This window comes from Dermacentor silvarum, chromosome 3 (assembly GCF_013339745.2).
Source record: "Dermacentor silvarum isolate Dsil-2018 chromosome 3, BIME_Dsil_1.4, whole genome shotgun sequence".
Lineage (NCBI taxonomy): Eukaryota > Metazoa > Arthropoda > Arachnida > Ixodida > Ixodidae > Dermacentor > Dermacentor silvarum.
In genome coordinates this window covers 191,127,783-191,148,456 of record NC_051156.1, presented here as the reverse complement: position 1 = coordinate 191,148,456, position 20,674 = coordinate 191,127,783, and the positions used below count along the sequence as shown (strand labels likewise).

At 49.1% G+C, this 20,674-nt stretch overlaps 1 protein-coding gene across 2 annotated transcripts in view; it reads right to left on the bottom strand.

Moving 5' to 3' along the window:
- Positions 1 to 2,680: 2,680 nt before the first annotated feature.
- LOC119446316 (uncharacterized) overlaps positions 2,681 to 20,674 on the bottom strand; it is a 519,665-nt gene continuing 501,671 nt past the window's right edge. For both annotated transcript variants that reach the window (XM_049664069.1, XM_037710724.2), the window contains exons 7-12: positions 16,127 to 16,824; positions 13,988 to 15,371; positions 12,337 to 12,488; positions 8,917 to 9,084; positions 7,506 to 7,597; positions 2,681 to 6,057 (exon numbers count right to left, since the gene is read on the bottom strand). In XM_049664069.1, the coding sequence (XP_049520026.1) occupies positions 5,790 to 6,057; positions 7,506 to 7,597; positions 8,917 to 9,084; positions 12,337 to 12,488; positions 13,988 to 15,371; positions 16,127 to 16,824 (2,762 nt within the window). In that variant the 3' untranslated portion in view covers positions 2,681 to 5,789. The remainder of the gene's footprint in view (positions 6,058 to 7,505; positions 7,598 to 8,916; positions 9,085 to 12,336; positions 12,489 to 13,987; positions 15,372 to 16,126; positions 16,825 to 20,674) is intronic.

Here is a 20,674-nt window from a genome sequence, read left to right as displayed (position 1 = left end):
TGGTGTAGCACCTGGCTCATGACCCTACGAATGTAAAATTATTTCTTTCGGACGTAAGCGTGACGTTTCCATTTTTTTCCTACCACATACAGGGAGACAAGCTGTCCCGGGCATCGTGTTATAACTATCTTGGCGTTTACCTTACACCAGGCCTCTCCTGGTCTGAACACATCACTGTTGCGTGCGCGAAAGCCTCAAAAACTTTAGGGTGTCTACGACGCAACCTCCGTCATTGCCCCTCAAACGTTCGCAAATTATCCTATCCAACTTTCGTCCGCCCACAACTTGAATATGCCTCAGCTGTTTGGTCGGCCCCTTCCACTCATTATCAAATTACCATGCTTGAAGCAGTTCAGAACAGAGCCGCCCATTACATTTCAAGGAACTACGACAATCATTCAAGTGTGGCTCAACTTAAACTTGATCATTCCCTTCAACCATTGGCCATTCGCCGTCAAATGTATATCCTATGCCTGTTTCACAAGTACGTCTACAGCAATAAAATAGCCTCGTTACACCTTGAACGCCCCCTTTTCACGTCACGCAGGCTACATAATCACCTCAGCTTCACGCGCCATCTTTGGCAATACGAACGCTTTTAACACATCCGCACTTCCCCGAGTCATCCGTGTGTGGAATGATCTTCCCGTTGATATCGCCTCTGATAATAACCTTAACGCATTTCGCCACAAGCTTGAGGTACATATTTTTTTTGTTAAATAGTGCTGTAACATGGTGTCGTCGTTTAAGTTCTGTTGTTTATTTTGCGATGTGTTGCGGCATCGTGCCGTGATTATGAGTCGGCAGCTACCTAAAAAAAAGTGGGACAAAAAATTTTTAAGTGCGGGGCACTTTAGGGGCCCGGGCTGTCGGCGTCTAATGTGCCATGTGTTCTAGCTCATAAAACACAAGCGCGAAACAGGTTCAAAACATGCCAATGCCAGCGAAAAACCGGGTAAAATTAAACTAACTCGATTCTGAATAATATAAGATACAGGAATATTCACGAATTAATCGAATTAACAGAAATTCGTTAAAATTATTATTGCGATAGCAATTATATCGGCACTTCAACCGGATTTCTGCCGTCGCCGTGTGGTTCCCTATAGATAAAATCTTCGCCGCGCGCCGTATGCCCGAGCGGAAGCGTGCGGGGACGCGCGTTATCACGGAGAGCGAACGCACTCAATCTCCCACGCGCAAGCAAGGAAGCGGGAAGCAAGCGCCGGAGGGAGCGGGGGGGGGGGGGGGGCACTTCTACTCTGCCAACAACCGCGCTTGTCGCTCGCTCGCACCGTCGCTTATCTCCACACGGCTCTGACCTTTATGCGCCGTGCATTCGCCGCTCAGTTTCCGTTGAAGCGATAGACCGCACGTACCTTCGCCCGCTGCTGCGGCGTATATGCGCTTGCTGCCAGCGTTTTGACAGTCGTTGTCTGCAGTCATTCAGTGTGATCTATTCATGTTTGTTTGTGCGCGCTCACACCACGCTTGTTCAATCAGTTAGTAATAGTCGGGCCACATTTTCCAACACACGCTACACATGCAATGCTGCCCGGATCGGCAGTCCAGCGCTACAGGTGTGTCCCTTCGCACGCGCTGCCCACGGGAAGCGCTTCTCATCAACACCACCGTTTCACACGCGCCTTCTCGTGGTCATCGAGTCTCTCTTCATGTCGGTCTACTTACGCCACAGCACACCTGCTTACTTAATCAGCTCATGTTTACTACAATTCATATTGCTACCAAAGCCGCTCACCTTACTTCGTATGACATTGCTGTGTTGCTATCGCATTCATTGCGTCGCCCTTAGGGCGAAACTGTGACAATATTCACGAATTAATCGAAGTAACAGAAATTCGTTAAAATTATTTCTAACACGCCCGGGTTTCTACCACGCCCGGGTGACAAACCAGAGCAAATACTCGAACAAGATGAGGCATGTGTATGCTGCAGCAAAAATCCGGAGACCACTCAGCACATTCTAATGGAATGCTAAGGGGATTCCCACCTTCCGGAAGCGCTTGGATTTAAAGCGGACGGAAGCATCAACCGGTCAGCAGTCGAGATAAGCAAGAGACATTTGGAGTATTAGTGGGGAAAAAAAAAGCCAGGGAAGACATTGACACGACCGGATCTGTTACAGTCGTAGGTAGCGGTACAAGGTAGACAGACAAGTTTTGAGAAAGAGAGAGAGAGAGAGAAAACATTAAAGAGATGTATACGAAAATGATAGAATGAAGAGCCTGTATAGCATACCTGAGTACCTCAAGCAGGCTAGGGGACCATTTGTCACCACCTAGTTTCAAAGGCGATTCTAAAGAGCGTAGCTCGGAACACCATCTGGTCACGCTCTCCGCCATGGCTCGTGGCGATTGTCAACCACTGAACTATGCTTACACCGTGCTACGTCAGAACACCGAACCTCACTCACTGAAACCTGTATCATCTAGCACAAGCACCCAGTGAACGGTTTCTACACGCGTCCTGCGATCACACGTCACACACACACACACGTATATCCTCTACGATGGAGGCGGGAGCCCAATGTTGCCTTGCGTGCGCACAGGGTTGGGTGTTAAGGAACAACGTCATCGCTTTGCCAATCCGCTGCAGAGGCACCACCGGCGATGGGAACGGGCCTTATTGAGCAAGCAACTGAGGTCACACAACGCGGCTCTCTATTTCTCTGAAGACATTTATTTTCATCTGCAAATAAAAAAAAATATACATACGCATACATTCTCACTCGCACACACGCGCTCAAACAAAACGAACAGACTGAAGAGTTGAGAAAGAAGCGTTCGCACTCCTCCACGTTGCAGCCATGACTTGGTCTCTCCTTCTCTCTATTTTTGTTTTTCTCTTTCGAAAAAATAGAGCTTTCACCGGTCGGTCTGCGCGGGCAGAGGAAGAAGTCACGCTCGCGCGGTGCACCACGCTTGTCGCCGAAAAGTAATTTCTCCCGCGACGGCGGCATCACTTCGCAGAGTGGCCTGAACGTGTCGTAAAACATTACCGCAGCGGGTAATGACGTCAGCAACCTGGAGAGAGAGAGAGAGAGAAAAAAAAAACGCCTTCTTTCTCGCATTTGCGCTGCGTTAAAGGCACGCCGTCGTCTGGGAGGCTGCTTCGCCCCTTGTAATACTTGTCCCTGGTCATCGCGCTTTAACGATCTCCTTATTGAGAAATAATAATACGATACGAAGAAATTTCCTCTTACGCTTTTGCTTAAAACTCGGATGAGAGCCGACTTCAGCCTGGCCACCCTAATTAAAAAAAAAAGTTTCTGCCATCGCTGAAGTTTCGCATGTTCGCGGATAAATGCAGTTGAAAGACCTTTGCTATAGAGCTTATATATAAACAACATTGTCATTTCACCCCTGCCTCGCAAAAGTTGCTGGACTTTGTATTGGTGTGTGCTAAATTTAACACGGATGTATGGCTCATCTGTGGATTAATGCAGCTGACAAGACCCTTTTCACGAGTTTATTTACAGGAAATATTATCTTTTAACCCTGTCTTGCGTAAGATGTGATCTTCCTTCTACGTGCTTCTGAAGACTAGCGCTTCAAGGAGACCCTGTCGTCCAGCTCGCGTTGCTTCTCGAAGCTCGTCGCGTCGGGGGACCTGTCACAGCTTTGGTCCTGCTTTTCTCATCAAACTCGAAAATGACGAGCGATAGCACTTGTAAAAGGAAAACCCTGCCTCTTTCGTAGGCGTAAAGTTGAAGCCAAGTTGGAGAGGTGGAAAAATGTTTGATTACGTTCGCAGTACAGAGAATTCTCAAAGGAGCGATAGCAGACGTGGACGGCGCCCTTTGACGTCACGTAGCCCTTATAGAGACATCGTGTTAAAATTTCCTGGAATAACAAAAGGGGGGAAAATAAAAGGAGTGCAAGTGTTACGTCATACGTTAAACTAACTTGCAGAGACGCAAGATGATGCAAAAGTTGAGGTAAAAGGCTTCTCAAAGGCACCTCAGGCGCAGCCTTTAGAGAATTCGACGCTATGTACAGAAAGAAAAGAAAAAAAAAACAGTTTGTGAAAGAAGAAGGTTAGTTCGACTACAGAGAATAAGATTACGCTGCGATTGAAAACAAAATTTCTGCCTTAGCGTCAGCCTGCAGGCGGCTCCATAAAGTTTTATTTTACTCCTCTTTTACACACCTCCGTAGATTGCATGGCCGACAGATGCTGTCGAAATACTATAGTATCTTCACCCCTAGCAGAGCCCTCCGTCTCCGTCAAGTAGTGACCTTCTTTAAGCGCTCGCCAAAGTCGGCAGTGAGCTCGACGCACTAATCGAGCGGCTTCGCATTCACAAACAAACAACACTGATAATATCGCGGCTCAGTAAGATAAGCAACATCCGGGGAAAGGTTAGAAGAATAGAAGAGGAAGTATAAGGATTGCGAAGGTCGGGCGACAGTGCGAGCTTAAAGGAATCACGGCGACTGAAGGAGTTCTCGGCACACGGCAAGTCCACACGAAGTTCGCTTGCGCATCAAACACCTCGACGCAACGCCTAATGAACAAAATGCAAGTTCCTTGTGCTATCGATGTCGCACCGTTGCACCGACTGTGTGGGGACTAGCCATCGTGATGCGCTTAGAGCGGCCACAATACCTGTGGTGCCACCGTAGTCACAGACCTCGTCAAATCTTCTCGGTGACCAGCCACGAAGCTTTCTTCCGGCGCCTGTGCCTGTTTACGTGAAAGCTGTGGCTTCTTATTTTCTGTGTTCAATCGGTCGCATAAGCAGAAATAAAAGGACGTGCTTCTGCAATGCACTCCCTCTCTCATGTGGCGCCCTCTAAACACATGATTTCAAAGATCGTCCAAGTATAGGCGTCACTATAAAAGCATAAGTTTCAGGAACCTTTCCCGAAATTGGACACTGCGTCGTATGCGGCCTTCAGAAAAGTGGCGCGCATACTGCGTGTGATGTAATGTTCCCTCCATACGCGATTTCTCTAAATTAGCGTCGCTTATTTTTCGACGTCGTCAGCTCAGTTTCTGGTGCGGGCATCACTTTTGAACCGGGTAAATCTGAATTTGACGCTCATCGTGAAAGCCCACATGGTATTCCCGCTCGCAAGCGATCGCAGAGACGACATTTCTGCTCGATTCCGTGATCGAGCGCCGCAGCTGAGCTGTTCATAGTCTTACATAGGTGTAAAAAAAAAATTTTTTTTTGTTCGCTGAAGGGCAGCACAGGTTGCTTGCTTAGGCAAATAAGCACACAACTGCGCGCCCGAGGATATGTCCGTGATGTCCCATTTCCCTCTCCGTTTTCATATCACGCAAAGATGAACAGTTCAGAAAAAAATAAGAGCAAAAGAACTTTCATCAACACGGTTAAGTCGTTCTCTCAGGCCCCGGCGCCGCAGGATTCGGCGGCGCCCCTGCAGAACGCTTAACGCGTTTGCGTGTGTCCGCGCTTGTGTGTTTGTGTGCGTGCACCGGAAGAAAGGCGGCGAGGAAACAACAGTCTTCACACACACACACAGCGAGGAAGGGAAGAAAGGAAGAAAATGAAGGACCGCGGAGGAAACGAAACAACAAACAACGTAACAAAACGACCGGGCACTCGAGAGTCTTTCTCCACGAAGGGCATCGTTCGTCGCGAGACACCACGACTTTTCTTCATCTGTCGTCTTCAGCGTCGTCTCTCGTGAGGACGATCACATTTCTTTTTGACACACACATACTCTCACATACGTCGCCGGAGAGTGGGGAAGACTCTTGCGAGCTAGCAGCCTCGGAACGCGCCTCCACTGCCGAGCTCAGTGGAGACGCACGTTGACCTTGCGCAGGCCGTGCTGGAGGAACGGGTTCTGTGGCTTGTCTTCTTCAGCGATGACCAGGGACGAGGCGTTGGACGCCGGGGCCGGAGACGCCGGCTCGCTGCTGCTGCTGCTGCTGCTGCTGTCGGTGCCGTTCTCCGATTTGGACGGCGTCGACGCCGGCGTGGACGTTGTCGAAGAAGGAGCGCTGGACACCGGCGTTGCGGGACAGCTGAGTGTTCCCGTCAAGGGCTTAGGCCCGAGGGTCCTGGGGAAGAAAGGCGCGAGGAATCACTCGCCGCTCTCCGCGAAGTTTGCACCGATAATCACAACGTCATCGTTATGTCTGCCTACACTCCGTTTCAGACGTTACGTGCAACGCTGTTAAGGCTAGAGAGACTGTTTTTTGCAGTGGCTGCGTTCGCAATTAGAAATAGTGCGATGTTTCTCGGCCAAAATTGTGCGTAACGGTTCTTCATATAGGCTCAGTATTGAATGAAAAAAAAGAGAGAAAAAAAGAAAAGAGAACGTTTCAATCTACAGAAACGAGGAAACTGTGGTATACGGCTGCTAATGTGTTGTTTTAGATCAATTTTGCTTTTCGTTGTTCTTGTTTTCGAGGTTCTTATTTGCAGCCAGTCGCAGCAGATTCACGTGCATGATCGCGTGAGCGAACGCCGTTGGCGCAGCGAAGCATTGACGGAATGCGCGGAGTGGTGAATATTTTCATTACCGAACTTCTTACGTAGCGTTCATATCTTTGCACCTGATGTCCGAAACGGAGTACAGTTAAATTCGACGATCCTTTTGCCACGTCCAATTTTGACTGTGTACCATTCGTTCACGTTCACGTTAATGTTAACTGATTGTGAACAGCCGGTTAATCATTACAAAGCAGAACAGCTGATATCTCCGACCACTTTGTAAGCACCATATCTGGCTACCTCAAAGCAACAGCCCCTTCATAGTTGCCATATCTTGGCAGCTAGGACGAGAGGAATAATCCCTAGGTTAGCACCGTACTCGATGAGTTCATATCGGCAATCATAATTTCACCGTTATGTTTGTCGAATTCAATACAACAATCTGGACATTTGCCGTCCACAATCCTGGCTGGTACACGTAAATGAATCGGTTCACGTTAGTGCGAACCAAGTGTTCATGAACAATGTTTTGTCAGCAAGAATTAACTTAGTTGAAATCTACAACCAGTTCCTGATGATCTCAACCCGGCTATTCCAAATGAATAGTACTTTTGTCATTGCCCACATTGGCTGCTTATCATAGACAATTCCTAGGTTAGCACTAGTTTTGGTTGCTTCACATCGACAATCATCAATAAATTCAGATTCCTCGGTCCTGGCTAGTTGACAGAAACAGTTGCTTTGTCGTCGTCGCCAAACTCAACGCACTAGTCAGTGCGACCAAGGCCGTTGAAGTGCTTGGCGAAGCCGTAACCTGGCGCGACTGCTTGACACAGCCTTAGGTCGGCCCACCTTGAAGACGCGTGTTCTAGTTCGCAAGATGTTGGTGACTACGCAAACTCACGATCGTGTTGGTAATGCATAGCAAGGATAAACGCGTCTGGGACCAGTGGCAACATTTCTGTGTACTTCAGCTTTTGGGTAGGCTGATCGGTCAACTATGCAATGAACGATACTCGGGCATTTAAAAGCGTAACAGCTTCGTGCACATCTTGCCAGAAACAATACGCACCTGCTGCTTGGTAATGTAGCATCGCCATTCTTCATGAGAAGCTGACGTTTCCAGGCAGGCACTGATGTCCATTTCTTCGCTTCAGCCTCTCTCTGTTGAAAAGAAAACAAAACGGCATAAGAACACTGATGCGACAAGTCTTGATGCCAATTCGCGCAAGCTCAAGTCTATGTTCGTGCTCCTAGTTCCTGCTATGGTTGAAGGAACGACCCTCTTTCTAGAACCTAAGTTGCAGTTCGATACAGAAAATCCGCTACTCGAACGGAGGTTTCACGCCACCTGCTATCCCTTTTCCTCCAGCTAACTTTGGTAAGCACATATATCACGTTATAACAGCGAAATTGGTTTATGGCGGCAAGCTAACGCGCTTTCCCGAGTTCATGACGAGGCCTTAATTTGTTATACGAGAGCGCTTGCTTCATGCAACTTCGCCACATAATAAATCTGCTTACTCCATCTTGTTTCACCCTAACCAATCTACAGTATCGAACGCATGCTTGCCTGTACTGCACATCTGCACCATATACCTTTCCAAGGCTATGTGTCCTGCGCTCTGATGAAATGAAACGTGTTGTAGTGACGCAGCAGTTCTTCAATGTAGCTTGTTTGCAGACAAAAACAAGCTACACGTACATTTACGGCTTGAAAAAACAAAAGGAATGAAAACGAACAAAGATAGGAGTGCTCGTCAGGTGGTGACGCGTTGACAATATAGGGCTTGCATCTGCAAGGTTTATCTGCGCGAATTAGACTGGCGCTACCTTCGAATGTGGTGACAATCGAATTGATCGTCACGGCTCTTTTTTTGTTGAGCCAGTTGTTCTTAAGACATCCTTGTGCGTTGCCTTTGAACACATGCTGACCACCTATCCTACGTAACACTCTACGCCTATCTCGCATATCATATGAATAAACCCCGAGTGTCTGCACTAGCGTTAACTATGCTAATTCAGCTCGCATGCCGACTTCCGCAAAATAAAAATGAGGACGCTTAAGTTTCGCCTTTAAGAGTGTAACGCGATAGCGTTATCGGGCCCCATTCGCATCGCATTTTTCTTTACTTCACTACAACACACAATGTGGGAAGTCAGCTTAGGAAGACCAAGCTTACACCGATCCCCTTGAAGTCGGCTTCACTTTTAAACACAAATGCATTGCTGGATTTTAGAAGCCATCTTATATCAAAGACTGCAAGGCCTTCGGACCTTTCTTTTATTATTTTATTAATTGTTTGCTGTTGCCCCGAGGCGCGCGCCTCTCCACAACGCACTATGCAGGATAAGTCCCAGCTTGACCTTGGCTGAGCTTGAAGGTCAGATTAACGGAACCAGGCGTTTTCTGAGTTTGCACCTGGAGTAGCAGAGTTATCGCTCTAATAAGTTCATCGGACAAATGGTTAACGGATAAATACCTGCAGTGCCTCTTCCGCCTCCTTCCGCGCCTTGTCTGCTGCCTTCTTGGCCAGCATCTGGCGCTTCCAGGCGGGGATGACGCAGCCGTTGTTGTCCTTCTCGGGTATCGTGTCCACGAAGTTGGTCGCCTTGATCTGCTGCAGGAGCTCCTCGGCTTTCTTCTTCTCCTGCGCGAACAAAGGTGGGGCTCACATCTCCGCAGTTCAGCAAGAACCTTCCGGTAAGGGAAGCCCTCAACGAGACGCACCTGGCACGTGACTACAACGAGACGTCGACGGAAACCGCCTCGCGGCGATTAGTTCAGGTAGGCATTAGATAGGCAGGCTTGCGCGAACGCGTGGTGTTCTTCGATTCGGGCCGCGCTACCGAAGGTTCTCCCAAATATGAGCAGATATCTATAGTAAACGGATTATGCTAGACAGCAAAAAGCCGCATATTATCGTATTTCTTTCATTCCGTCTTGGATTTCCTTCTCGACCTCTGAACTTAAAAAAAAAAAAAAAAAAAAACGACCTAGTGGTACGTGTCCAAGACATATGCACCAATACCGTCGCAGAGCAGAATACTACAATCGGTGGCAACAACCTAAGAATGCGGTGACGTATTTACAGCTGTCCAACTGATAGAGAACTTGTATAGATGCGCCAGCGAATTACGTTCGCTTATTTCCATGACGTCAAGCGCTTTCTGTTTTCCTGCAGGTTTATACTGCTAGTCTCACAGTACAGAAATATCTTAGTTAACGCCTTGGAAAGTTTCATGGGAGATCATAGTGTCACTACTCAGCCGAAGGTGATATTTTACCTAGAAACAACTCGCTTTTATTTTTCAATCAGCCTAGCATTTATATATTTACAACAACTTCAGCTGGTGCGGCTTTCTTAATTGAACAATTAAGTCGGGGCAAGCGCCGACTTCCCCTTATTGAATACTATCTTTCGGTGAGCACAGGCACGGAGGGCAGTTTCACATGCGTTTTCGTGGGTGGAGCGTACACTGAATTCGAGATTATGGGGTTCACGTGCCAAAACAACGATCTGATTATGAGGCACACCGTAGCGGGAGACTCCGGATTAATTCTGACCCACCTGGGGTACTTTAACGTGCACCCAATTGACGGTACACGGGCGTTCTTGCATTTCGCCTCCATATAGAAATGGGGCCATTGCGACGGGGATTCGATCCCGCGACCTCGTGCTTAGCAGCGCAACGAACATCGCCGCTAAGCCACGACGCAGGTTACACTGAATTCTTAGGTTGTCACCGAGTGTACTAATCCACAAAGCAGTTTCTATTGCTTTGCTTTCCAGAACGAAACCTCACTCGATACTTCGTGCGTGTGCGTGTTTTAACACCAGAAGCACCGCAGACAGGAGCACATACCAGCGCGAACCGCTAGTGTTAAATTAAAAAAGAAATATTCTTGAGAACTTACTCCACATCTGCCAGATTTATCCAACACCTGCGATTTCAAAAAAAAAAAAAAAGCAGAAAGAAGGAACAAGCTTTCTTACTTTGTTTTGCGAAAAATGCAAATACCCGTCTTCCGTGTTTACGTTCCTTCAGACGTACCATGTGTTGGTATTCTACACGAGTGCGATCCACCAACCCGGACCCACCAAGTGAATACGTACTCCTCTTTAATGTCCCGCCGGAAGTTAGGGCAAAGGGCGTACGAAACCAGCTTGCAATGCTCGTCGTACGATATAGGAAGACGCTGTTTTCATCTGTTGTTCAACGCTTGGCGCATGCCAGGCTCTCTCTGGTTCATCGAGCGTTACTTGCGACGTTGCAAAGACATTTACAAGGAGCGCGTTTCGTGTCGAGGCCAAACGCGAGTTGCCCGTCCTTTCTTCAGCCATGATAAGGAAACGGACCCCGCTATTTGAACCGTTTTATTACCTGGAAGCGCACTATGGATACAAAAACAAATAAAAAAGCATGCAATATTATTTTTGACGCTCCCCCGCTGCGTGTCAAAGCCACCCTGAAAGGGTATAGAAATTGCGGGTATACACATACGAAGAGTAAGTACATCTATAAACGAATCACGTGCACCCATATCTCCATGAGCTGAAAGCCAGGAAAGATAAAGGTATACTCGCAGGCGTGCAAGAAAGTTTATCGCATACGGAACTACAAGGAACATGAATCTGCTCTCCTTGGCTGCCTAGTATTATACAGACACTTCTCGAAATGTGTATCTCGCTCTGAACTGTGCCCTCGGTCCCTCAGTTCTTCGCTGATTCTGTTGGCTAAGTATAGACATGGGGCGGTCTCTGAAAAGGAGCTGGAATATTCGACCGAGAAAAGCACAACTGCTAGTTCGTTCGCGGTCTGCGCACTCTTATCTGCACAGAGCACTAAGCCGCGAGCGTATTCGCTCTGAAGCAGGCCTGATTTAATACTGCAACCTCGAATTCGTAAACCGCGTGCGTCATATTTTACGACGCATTTTAGGCGTGATACTTCACCCCACACCGCGCGATAACGAGTCTGTATGCAGAGGCAACACCACCTAGATAGCACAAGGCCAGTTCACTGCTGCACTGCGATTCATGACGACATGCTACCTGGCACGACCGCCATAGAATCTAATGGGGATGCTCCCGAGTAAGCCGTGGTGATTTTGATGTCACCGCTTTCGTCACGCCAGCCTTGGCAATTGAAATTTCGGGCCAGGTAACATGACGTCACGGGTCGGAGTGAGCAGACCTCGTGCTATCTAGGTGGTGTTGGCTGAGGCTGTGCAGTGCGCGGATGACGGAACAAAATCCTTCTGCGATTACAGCGCAGACATCACGCTGCCAGGCACCCCAGGGATACACCGAGAGTAAGCAGCAAATATTATCCGTCTGGTTCCCGCGCTTGAGACCATACTGAATGGCAACTCGAACACTTGAGCGCTATGTTCTTTTTTGTTTAAACCTTGGCAAAACTCACTCGTGCAGAACTGCAATGGCCTCCGCGATTTGTGTACTACATAGAATAGGAAGCTTTAGAACTGCGGGCCAGTTGGTGGAGCATTTGTCAGAGCTAATATAACGCAAATCTACTACGAATTGTTTGGCAAAGCGTGGATTTCCCTAGGTGTTATTAGTTTAAAAAGCTATAGCGCTCTCGTGTTATTCAACTTCTCTGTCTTGTGTGCCGACCACTGCTTGACAATAGAAAACTTCAGCCTACCGGCGATCCGCAGCCCCACGGAACCTTACTATAGCGTGGAATCGCGACAGCTCTAATGATAGACATAAAGTTAATTGTGCGCCGAAGTCGACGCCCTGTGCTTAGCAGTATGCGTACCAAGATAGCAGCTGCGATTCGCTCAAGAAGTTGTTCAGCGCGTCCCGGGTCCCTCAACGTATGTATACCGCTGAGCGACGGTCTTTTTCGCCGCCCTCGCCGCCGCTCCCACGTACCTTTTCCTCCTCGAGCCTCTGTCGCTCTTCCTTGAGCTTCCGGACGCCGTGGACTCCCTGGGTGCCGATGGACTGCTTCAGCTCCTCGATGATGGTGCTCTTCTGCTCAGCCAGCGTGCTGCACGGGCTCTTCTGGAGCAGGACGCACCGTTCTGCGAGAAACGCGTGTTGAACGCAGTGCATGTCGTTGGCGTCGTTTCAAACACACGCTGGTGGTGCGGTGTAGCGATCCGGCCGAGTTCTCTGCTTGAGAACGTACTTCACAGCCTGTTTTATGAAAGCGCGTATACGCACGTGTGCCGTTGCTTACAGAGCGATATTTAGGCAGTGTTGCGAGCGATTTCTTCTAGCCTTGTCTAAATTGAGAGTGCACGCAGCGCTGAAGAGATAAATGATAATTTATATGGTCACGAACGGTTGGATCATTACTTCTTCAGGAAGGATAGCCACACGCACAGAAAACCCTGCTTGATTCTAAAAAAAAAAGAAGGAAAAACATTCACGCAGGAACTCCTCTGGGAGTTGTCCAAGTATGCGTAAGTATTATATGTACCACTTGCTCATCTCCACGCAGCCCAGTGTCATTCTCAGTGTGATGGCACTTGATCTGGCTAGTACAAACGACAGCGCTGCAGCGACACGAACTGGTGCGGACGGCGGCACAAAAAGGTGCTTTGATTCGATCATCTTAAGCCGTTATCGCTCTTTAGTGCCTTGTCCACCCCTGTCGAGCAATTATGAACCGTCGGCACGCACCGATCAAAAGTACCCTGGCACGGCCGCGCAGGCCCATATCTTGAAAGCGATCTGCGCAAGGGGCAGGGTGCGGCATGTGCTGAGACCTTCGTGTTGACATGTTTGCTTCGCACGCGGCGTCCTGTTGGCGAGCGGCGTTCAAACGCGCCAGGCGACTCAACGCGCTGACTCGCCCGCAAGAAATTGATAAGGGCGTTCTAAGCCACGTGTGAGTGGATGCATCCATTTTTAAAGGAGGCATTGCCATGCCCTACAATAAAGGGGGAAAAAAAAAGAAAAGGTGCGGCCGTGGCCTAATGGTTTTCAATGTCGGCCTTCTGTACTAGAGGTCCTAGGTCCGAATCCTGCCGTCGGACACTTTTAATAATGTTTTTTTTTAATCATTCATTACCCGTGTTCATTACACAGTACTTCATTGAAAATGACGAGTTTATAGAAGCCGTTTATACTTGGTTCATTATTCTGTGGCTACACCGCGTTGAAGCCTGCGCTGCGCTGTGACTATCGAAGCGCTCCCTGTCGGCGCTCGTTAGTGTCACGATGCAGTACTTCGCCTCACCGCTTCTAGATGACGGCACGTTACATCCGTTGCTGGAAGTCATTCGTGAAAGCCGGCATAAAACACTTTCGTGTTAAAATATTAAGTTAGATATTTGGAAAGAATTAATTTCGGGAGAGTTGTGCTTTGGGAAGTTTTTGTCAACCAGCAAAGTTATGAACTATCTTCCGAAATAGGCATTTTACAGTCGCATACAATCATTAAACGGTTTCGCCAACCGCGTTGCCTGATATCGACAGCAAGATCTGTAACTGCCAAGATACAGCGGTTTAAAACGTCGTGTCATTGTGCCCAGCACTACTGCGCTGCACTTCATCGACGCTCTTTCTGACTCACCCAACGTGCTTGGCTTGTCCGTCCTCTTGAGCTGAACGTTCTGCAGCTGCTCCTTGGTGATGGAGAAGGCACCGCCGTTCGGCTGAGGCGAACATGGCGTCGACGGAATGGACCGCGGCAGGCTGTTAGTGCTGCAGCTGCTGCTGACGTCGCCATTCACACCCGAACCGTTGCTGTGAATCTTCTCTTCGCAGAGCGAAGGCGTGGGCGAGTCGTCTCCGTTCACGCTGCCGCTGCTGACGCTGCCGCCGCATAGGCTTCCGTTGCCGACTTTCGTTCCGTTGAGGCCGTTGAGCCCGTTGTACCCGAGGCCATGACCGTTGGTGCCGTTGTGCGGGCTGCCGAGACCGTTGAGTCCGTTGAGCGCTTTGGCGACATTGGCGATGCTTGCGGTCAACGGCAACGTCATGGAATGTGCGTTGGCGGCGTTCTGGGCAGAAGCCGCCGGATGAGTATCGAGGACCCTTCCCAGAGGCCTCTTCGTCGCGACGCCGTTTTCGACCTTCGATTCCTTGTTTATCAGGTGCGGCTTGGGCTTGTTGGACACCGTCTTGAGGTACTCGGAAGGCTTAATGTTCGTGTCCGAGTCCGGCGGCTGCATGAACATAGGCGGGATAAAGGGCACGGGCCTCTCGAACAACCTCGGTAGCGTCCTCTCTTCGCTGTGCGTGGTGCTCGCGGAGGACGCCGTTTCGTCCGTGTCCGCGTTCGACGAGGTCTCCGAGCGGCAGCAGTCTCCGCCGTTGCTGGTGCCCAGCGACCCGGGTCGCCGTAGCGTGCTCTCCGTGGACCGGATGTCGAAACTCTTAGGCAGCGGCGGCGGAGGCGGGGGTGAGGACACGGCTGTACACACGGGCGGTGGAGGCGGTGGCGGTGAAGGCGTCGCGGGAGATGTCGTGGAGGTCGTGGAGGAGGTAGAAGTGTCTGCGGCCTGCGTCACCGGCCTGAGTGACTTGACCAGCTTGTCCTCCTTGTAGGTGGACACAGTGCAGATGGTCTCGTAGTCCGAATCGCTGCTGCTGCTGCTGCTGCTGCTGCTGCTGCTTAGTTCGGCGACGGAAGCGTCGCTGGCGCTGACGGACGCGGCCGGCGTCGGTGCGGGAGGGAGCTGAAGCGGGGGCGTGATCAACGACATCGTGGACGAAGCCTTCTTCATGCCGTTCTCGAACGGCTTCTTGACTTGGCCGCGGGGCTGGCCGGGCGATGACGTGGCGTTGCTCGACGACGTCTGGGGCTGCGACTGCTGCTGCTGCTGGTGCTGCTGGTCGGCGTCGAGGAGGTCGGCCAGCGAGGAGCACTTGTTGCGCAGCGGGGGAGACGCGTGCGGCATGTCGCGAAGCAGCGCGGACCCGGGTGTGGGCCGAAGAAGCGCCTGCGACGGAAACTGCGAAAAAAAAAAAAGAATTCGTCAGTGCAACGAAAACCGCCAGTTCAGTAAACTCCGGCGTTCTTCTCGGTCCCCCCCCCCTCTCTAGTCCTCTCTTTATTGCTTTCATGTAGTAATGGTTGATGGCGGCGAAGCGCGATTTGTGCCTTAGAAAGAGTGAAGCTGCTTACAAAGGGGAAAAATAGAAAAAGAAATAATAAATGACCCTACTGAAAAATTCCATACGCCCCATAACTCCGATATCCAATAATTCCGATATGAGACATATAGAATCCTATATAAAAGGCCGTTTTTCCCATATGCCATGTAATGTTATTGGATATAGGAGGTATGAGGAATACGCTCTTTTTTTTAGTAGGGGAGGAAGAAGGCGCTTGATCGCCCACCAAGGCACAGAAACGAAGGACCCGAAAGATATGGAGGGAAAAGACGGCAAGAAGGCAAATGACGTGCAGACAGTTGATCTCATGTGGCAAAAAACGAGGAAGTTCGTATGTAATACCTTTCTGCTGAGAGACATGCAACTAGAAAAGTAAACCTGTTGCAAGGTGAACTCCACAAGTAGCGCGAGGGTGGCGTGACCGTATACTATATCATGTAGCATGAGAACTCTCAGTGTAATCGACTAAAATATTTGGCGCACAATTACTCTATAGCCAAAGCAGTTGCGAGCCTTCCCGCTGTATTAAGAGCGTGCATTAGGGATTTCGTACCTTGAGATTAGAGTTAAGTCGGGCACCCCGTGTGCTTACCTTCGGCGTGTCGCTGCTGCCGTTGCCATTGGAACAAATCGGCGACCGAGGAGAAGACGTCTTGGAGACGGGCTTCAGCATGGCAGGGGAGGGAGTGGTCCTGCTGTTGTTCTGCACTTGCTGCTGCTGCTGCTGCTGCTGCTGCTGTTGTTGTTGTTGTTGTTGTTGTTGTTGTTGCTGCTGCTGCTGCTGTTGCTGAGCCGGTTGATGCTGCTGTTGCTGAGCCGGTTGATGCTGCTGTTGCTGAGCCGGTTGATGATGCTGTTGCTGAACCGGCTGATGCGCCGGCTGCGCCGGTTGCTGAGGCGCCGGCGAGTGCTGATGCTGCTGCGGCTGCAGTGATGGCAGCGGCGACGGCGACTTGCACTTCATCTGCGAGCTGTGGAAGATGGTGGTACGACCGGCCATGTCGTCGTCCTCGTCGGGGTCGTCGGGACCCCCGGCCACCGAGGAGGCGCACGAGGCGATGTCCGGAGAAGGCGCCTTGCGCCTCGCACTCTGCGGCGTCAGAGACGCGGCGTCCGAGTCGCGCTTTTCGCTGCCGTCTTCCTCGAGCGTCGCGTCGTCCTGGCAGATGCCCTCGTCTGTGCTGGCGCTCGAGTCGGACGAGCTCCCGCCACCGGCGCCCTTAGCCTCCTCGGTCTTGGCGCTGCTGCCGAAGCTGTCTGCGCCGCCGTTGTCGTGCACCTCCGCAGTGACTGCAAAAAAAAAAAGAAAAAAAAGAAAGAGACGCATTAGGGAACAGATTAGGAAAATGCACGCGGCTAGACGTTGAGTATCAACCCTACCTGGCCCGCTTACATTGAATCGGAAACGATGCGCGCGACCAGAGAGCTTCCAGACTTAGAGGCCCGACCATCATTTACTAACGTATGATTGTTCAGTAAAATGATATATATATATATATATATATATATATATATATATATCACTCTTTATGAAATTTAAGCTCTAGGCATTGACAAATGGCTATTTGATTATGTATGAACGGATGTACAGCTAGAGGTCACAGGCTGCATTCGAATTCTCCGTGATTAGTCAATATCTCGAAGTACGAAATGCGAAAGTTCCCGCATGGTAAGATTCCGGTGGACGTCAAAGAAATTTTGGTGATCATAATTAGTGCAATATCCTTATACTCACATTCTCTCATTTGGTGCCTAATCAATCAATCAATCAATCAATCAATCAATCAATCAATACCCGTCGGGGTGGCTCAGTCAGCTAAAGCGTTGCGCTGCTGAGCACGAGGTAGCGGGATCGAATCCCGGCCGCGACGGCCGATTTTCGATGGAGGCGAAATGCATAAACGCCCGTGTGCTTGCGTTGTAGTGCACGTTAAAGAACCCCAGGTGGTCAAAATTAATCTGGAGCCCTCCACTACGGCGTGCCTCATAATCAGAACTGGTTTTGGCACGTAAAACGCCAGAAAGAAGAAGAAGAATCAATCAATCGATATATCTATCTAAACTATAGCACGGTGCGTCTACAGAATGCACAGTAAGAAACGATAGCATCTGAGACACGTCAGCTGAACAAATCTACAATGAATACCTTCTCCAACAACGGCTGACTTGACGGTGAAAGAGCCGGTGAGATCTAGAGAAAATATTATTTATTTATTTTATTTATTTTTAGTCTACTAAGTATATTAGTCTACTAAGTCTATCTATTTTTTCCGCCTCTTAACAGATGCAACCTATTTTGAGATATTTTATGTACAATAACGATTTCGCGTAAGCTGATCAGTTCACATATACAGAGCACTAGACGACCCGTAAACTTCACACTGTACAGCTGCCTGCGTCCTTCGATTTCCGCCGGAGATGACAGCCGATGTGCAACACAGTCGAGGCAACAGAGTAGGTAGACCAAAAATACTGCGCAAACGTCAATAAGAGTAAAAATTGGAATTAGTGCTCCTGTGTTCAACTGATAAAGTCCACAAAGTCCAACGTTATGCTAATGGACAGCTTCGAGCACGAACGCGATGCAAGTAAACGTAGGATAGACCAGGCATCCTGGACTTCAATATTTCGTGCGTCGTACGACATCGCAAAAACTCAGCCAAATGTTCCAAAAGATAGAGACGTGCGCATCCTAACGGGATACCACTTAGCCCAGTCTCACACGAAGAAGGAGCACAGATGTACTATGCTTTTCACGTATACGTATACGTTACACGTACATGTATACGTTTCGCGATTTTGTACCATCTAGCCTCCTTTTTCGCTCTTCTAGAGGATACGACAACGTAACGTTTAACATCTGTCGACGCAATTGCTCTAACATTGTACTACGCCGTAATCTCGTCGTCACCTCATCCACAGTATACCCCAACGTCCGCCTATCGAATTGTTCCTCAGTACAGGTCTCGGCAAGCTCTTTATTCTGCATGGTCGGAAAGCACTCATTTTGAACCTTACGACCATGTTGTACGTTTGACCACTCATCTCCACTTTCTGTTCACATCTCACCTTCCGTTCATGTTGTTCATTTGTTAACTGCATGGCCTTTGAGCAGTGCATCTCTTCCTCCAAAGTTATGGAGAGGTTAAATTCTGGAGTTATAACCACGAACAGAGTTGGCACAGAGGGCAAGGTTGCTTTCGAATACAAATTAAACCCAGTGTTCGTGCTCTGAAATCTTCGTTCTAGTCTCTTATGTATGATACGCTATTTTTTCCCAAAACACTTAACAGCAGATTAAAAAAAGTAAATGACGGGAAAGATACTAAAAGCTTCAGAAAGCTACAACAACGACGACTATCGTCCTTGTGGGCCTCTCTACTCACGGATGCAGTCACAGGCCCAAACGTCCCTCCCTTCAGCTGACTGTGTTGTTGCCATCACCTCGGTTTTGAAGCGCTCACGGTTTTGTGACCTCGGCCAGTGCGGAGGCACACAGAACAGTCGCAGTGCTGCCGGCTAAGGACATCGCGGAAACAGCTGCGACTCGGCTCAGCATGCGGATAGCCCGTGTTTTTTGAAAAAAGCACTGACATGCATGCACCGGATGCGTGCTCGCAGTATACACTCGTCGAACGTGCAAGTTCATGGCACGCATGGCTGCCCGAGTGAGCTCTAGCGATGGCTCGGCGAACTGCTGCGCTAAACAAAGAGTAAAGACAATCTGCATAAAACTGTCACTCTAATGACTTGAGATAGCATGTTTCTCTTTGACGCATTCATGCCGCTGAGTCGACCAACGCTGAATACCAGTGAATGGTTAGTTATCAGTGAGTTCATGAGTGAGTAAGTGAGTAAGTGAGTGGATGAGTGAGTTCATGAGTGAATGAGTGAGTGAGTGAGTGAGTGAGTGAGTGAGTGAGTGAGTGAGTGAGTGAGTGAGTGAGTGAGTGAGTGAGTGAGTGAGTGAGTGAGTGAGTGAGTGAGTGAGTGAGTGTGCGCGCAAGTGTTCATACGTGCGTGTGGTTGTGCACATGTGACATCATATTACGTGAGACAACATGATATTGAACACCTCTATCTAATATTAGCAAAGGTGAGCTGCCTTCGACCTGGGAACTACTGAAAATGAATTCTACGCGAGCGAATTCTCTGCAACGAAGCGCTGGTGATGAGCGACAGAACCCCATAACCAAAGGCCATGAAGTGTTAACAGGGGAGCATCGCACTCTGGCTTTTGCTTTCTGCCGCGCGCGCTTTTGAAACGTGAACGGCTGCAGCCAAGGATGCGAGCTATTGGTATAGGTTGCGCAGCTGCTGCCAACGATCGAGCCACGGAGTAAAAACAAAGCATCTTGAGCAACTGCGAACGAACCTAGAGGGATTGTGTTCCTCCTTCTTTGCGAAGTGGCCGTAATAATGACAGCCGGCGCCGGCCTCAGACTTTTCGGTTTTCCACGCTGCTCTTTCTTTCTTTTCTTTTATTCCTTTCATTTCTGACAGCTGCGTGTACTCCGACTTGTGCAGTTCTCGCTAGCAGCTGCTGCGCTGACTCATCCTGCTGCCGTGATCGCGCCGACGCCTTTCTTCGAGCGCCATCGACGACGTCTGTTTTATGCCCATGGCGGCTGAATTACCTGTGTTTTATACCTACCACTTGAGGAAATATCAATTAATTTACCTCGTTGATTTGCTAAACCAGCGGGAGTGGCAGGTTTCACGAAAAGATAACGACACGCCCCTTATCGGTGCTACATTGACGTCGCGTAGCTCTCAAGTGCAACAGCCGATCGCCCGACACTCCGTCTATACGGCGTGATCATTTTTGAGTTTTACAGATTTTTTAAAATATCGCCTGTGGCAGATAGCATAATTCTTCTCCTTGAGCTGGTTTATTCGAAGAGGCGGCATTACCAGATCAAAATCAAAGCAAATATTCAACTAATTAACGAAAATTGACTAATGACCTTCGTAAACTATTACTTTACGACACATATTGCAATTTACGAATTGTAGCCAGTGAGTTTGTAAGACGCATACACTTGAAATGAATTTGTAGGACGACACAGATTTCGAGATATTATTTCCCGAAGTGCGGAACGAAGTACATGGGCGTTTCTGTTACTTTTTGTGCTAGAAT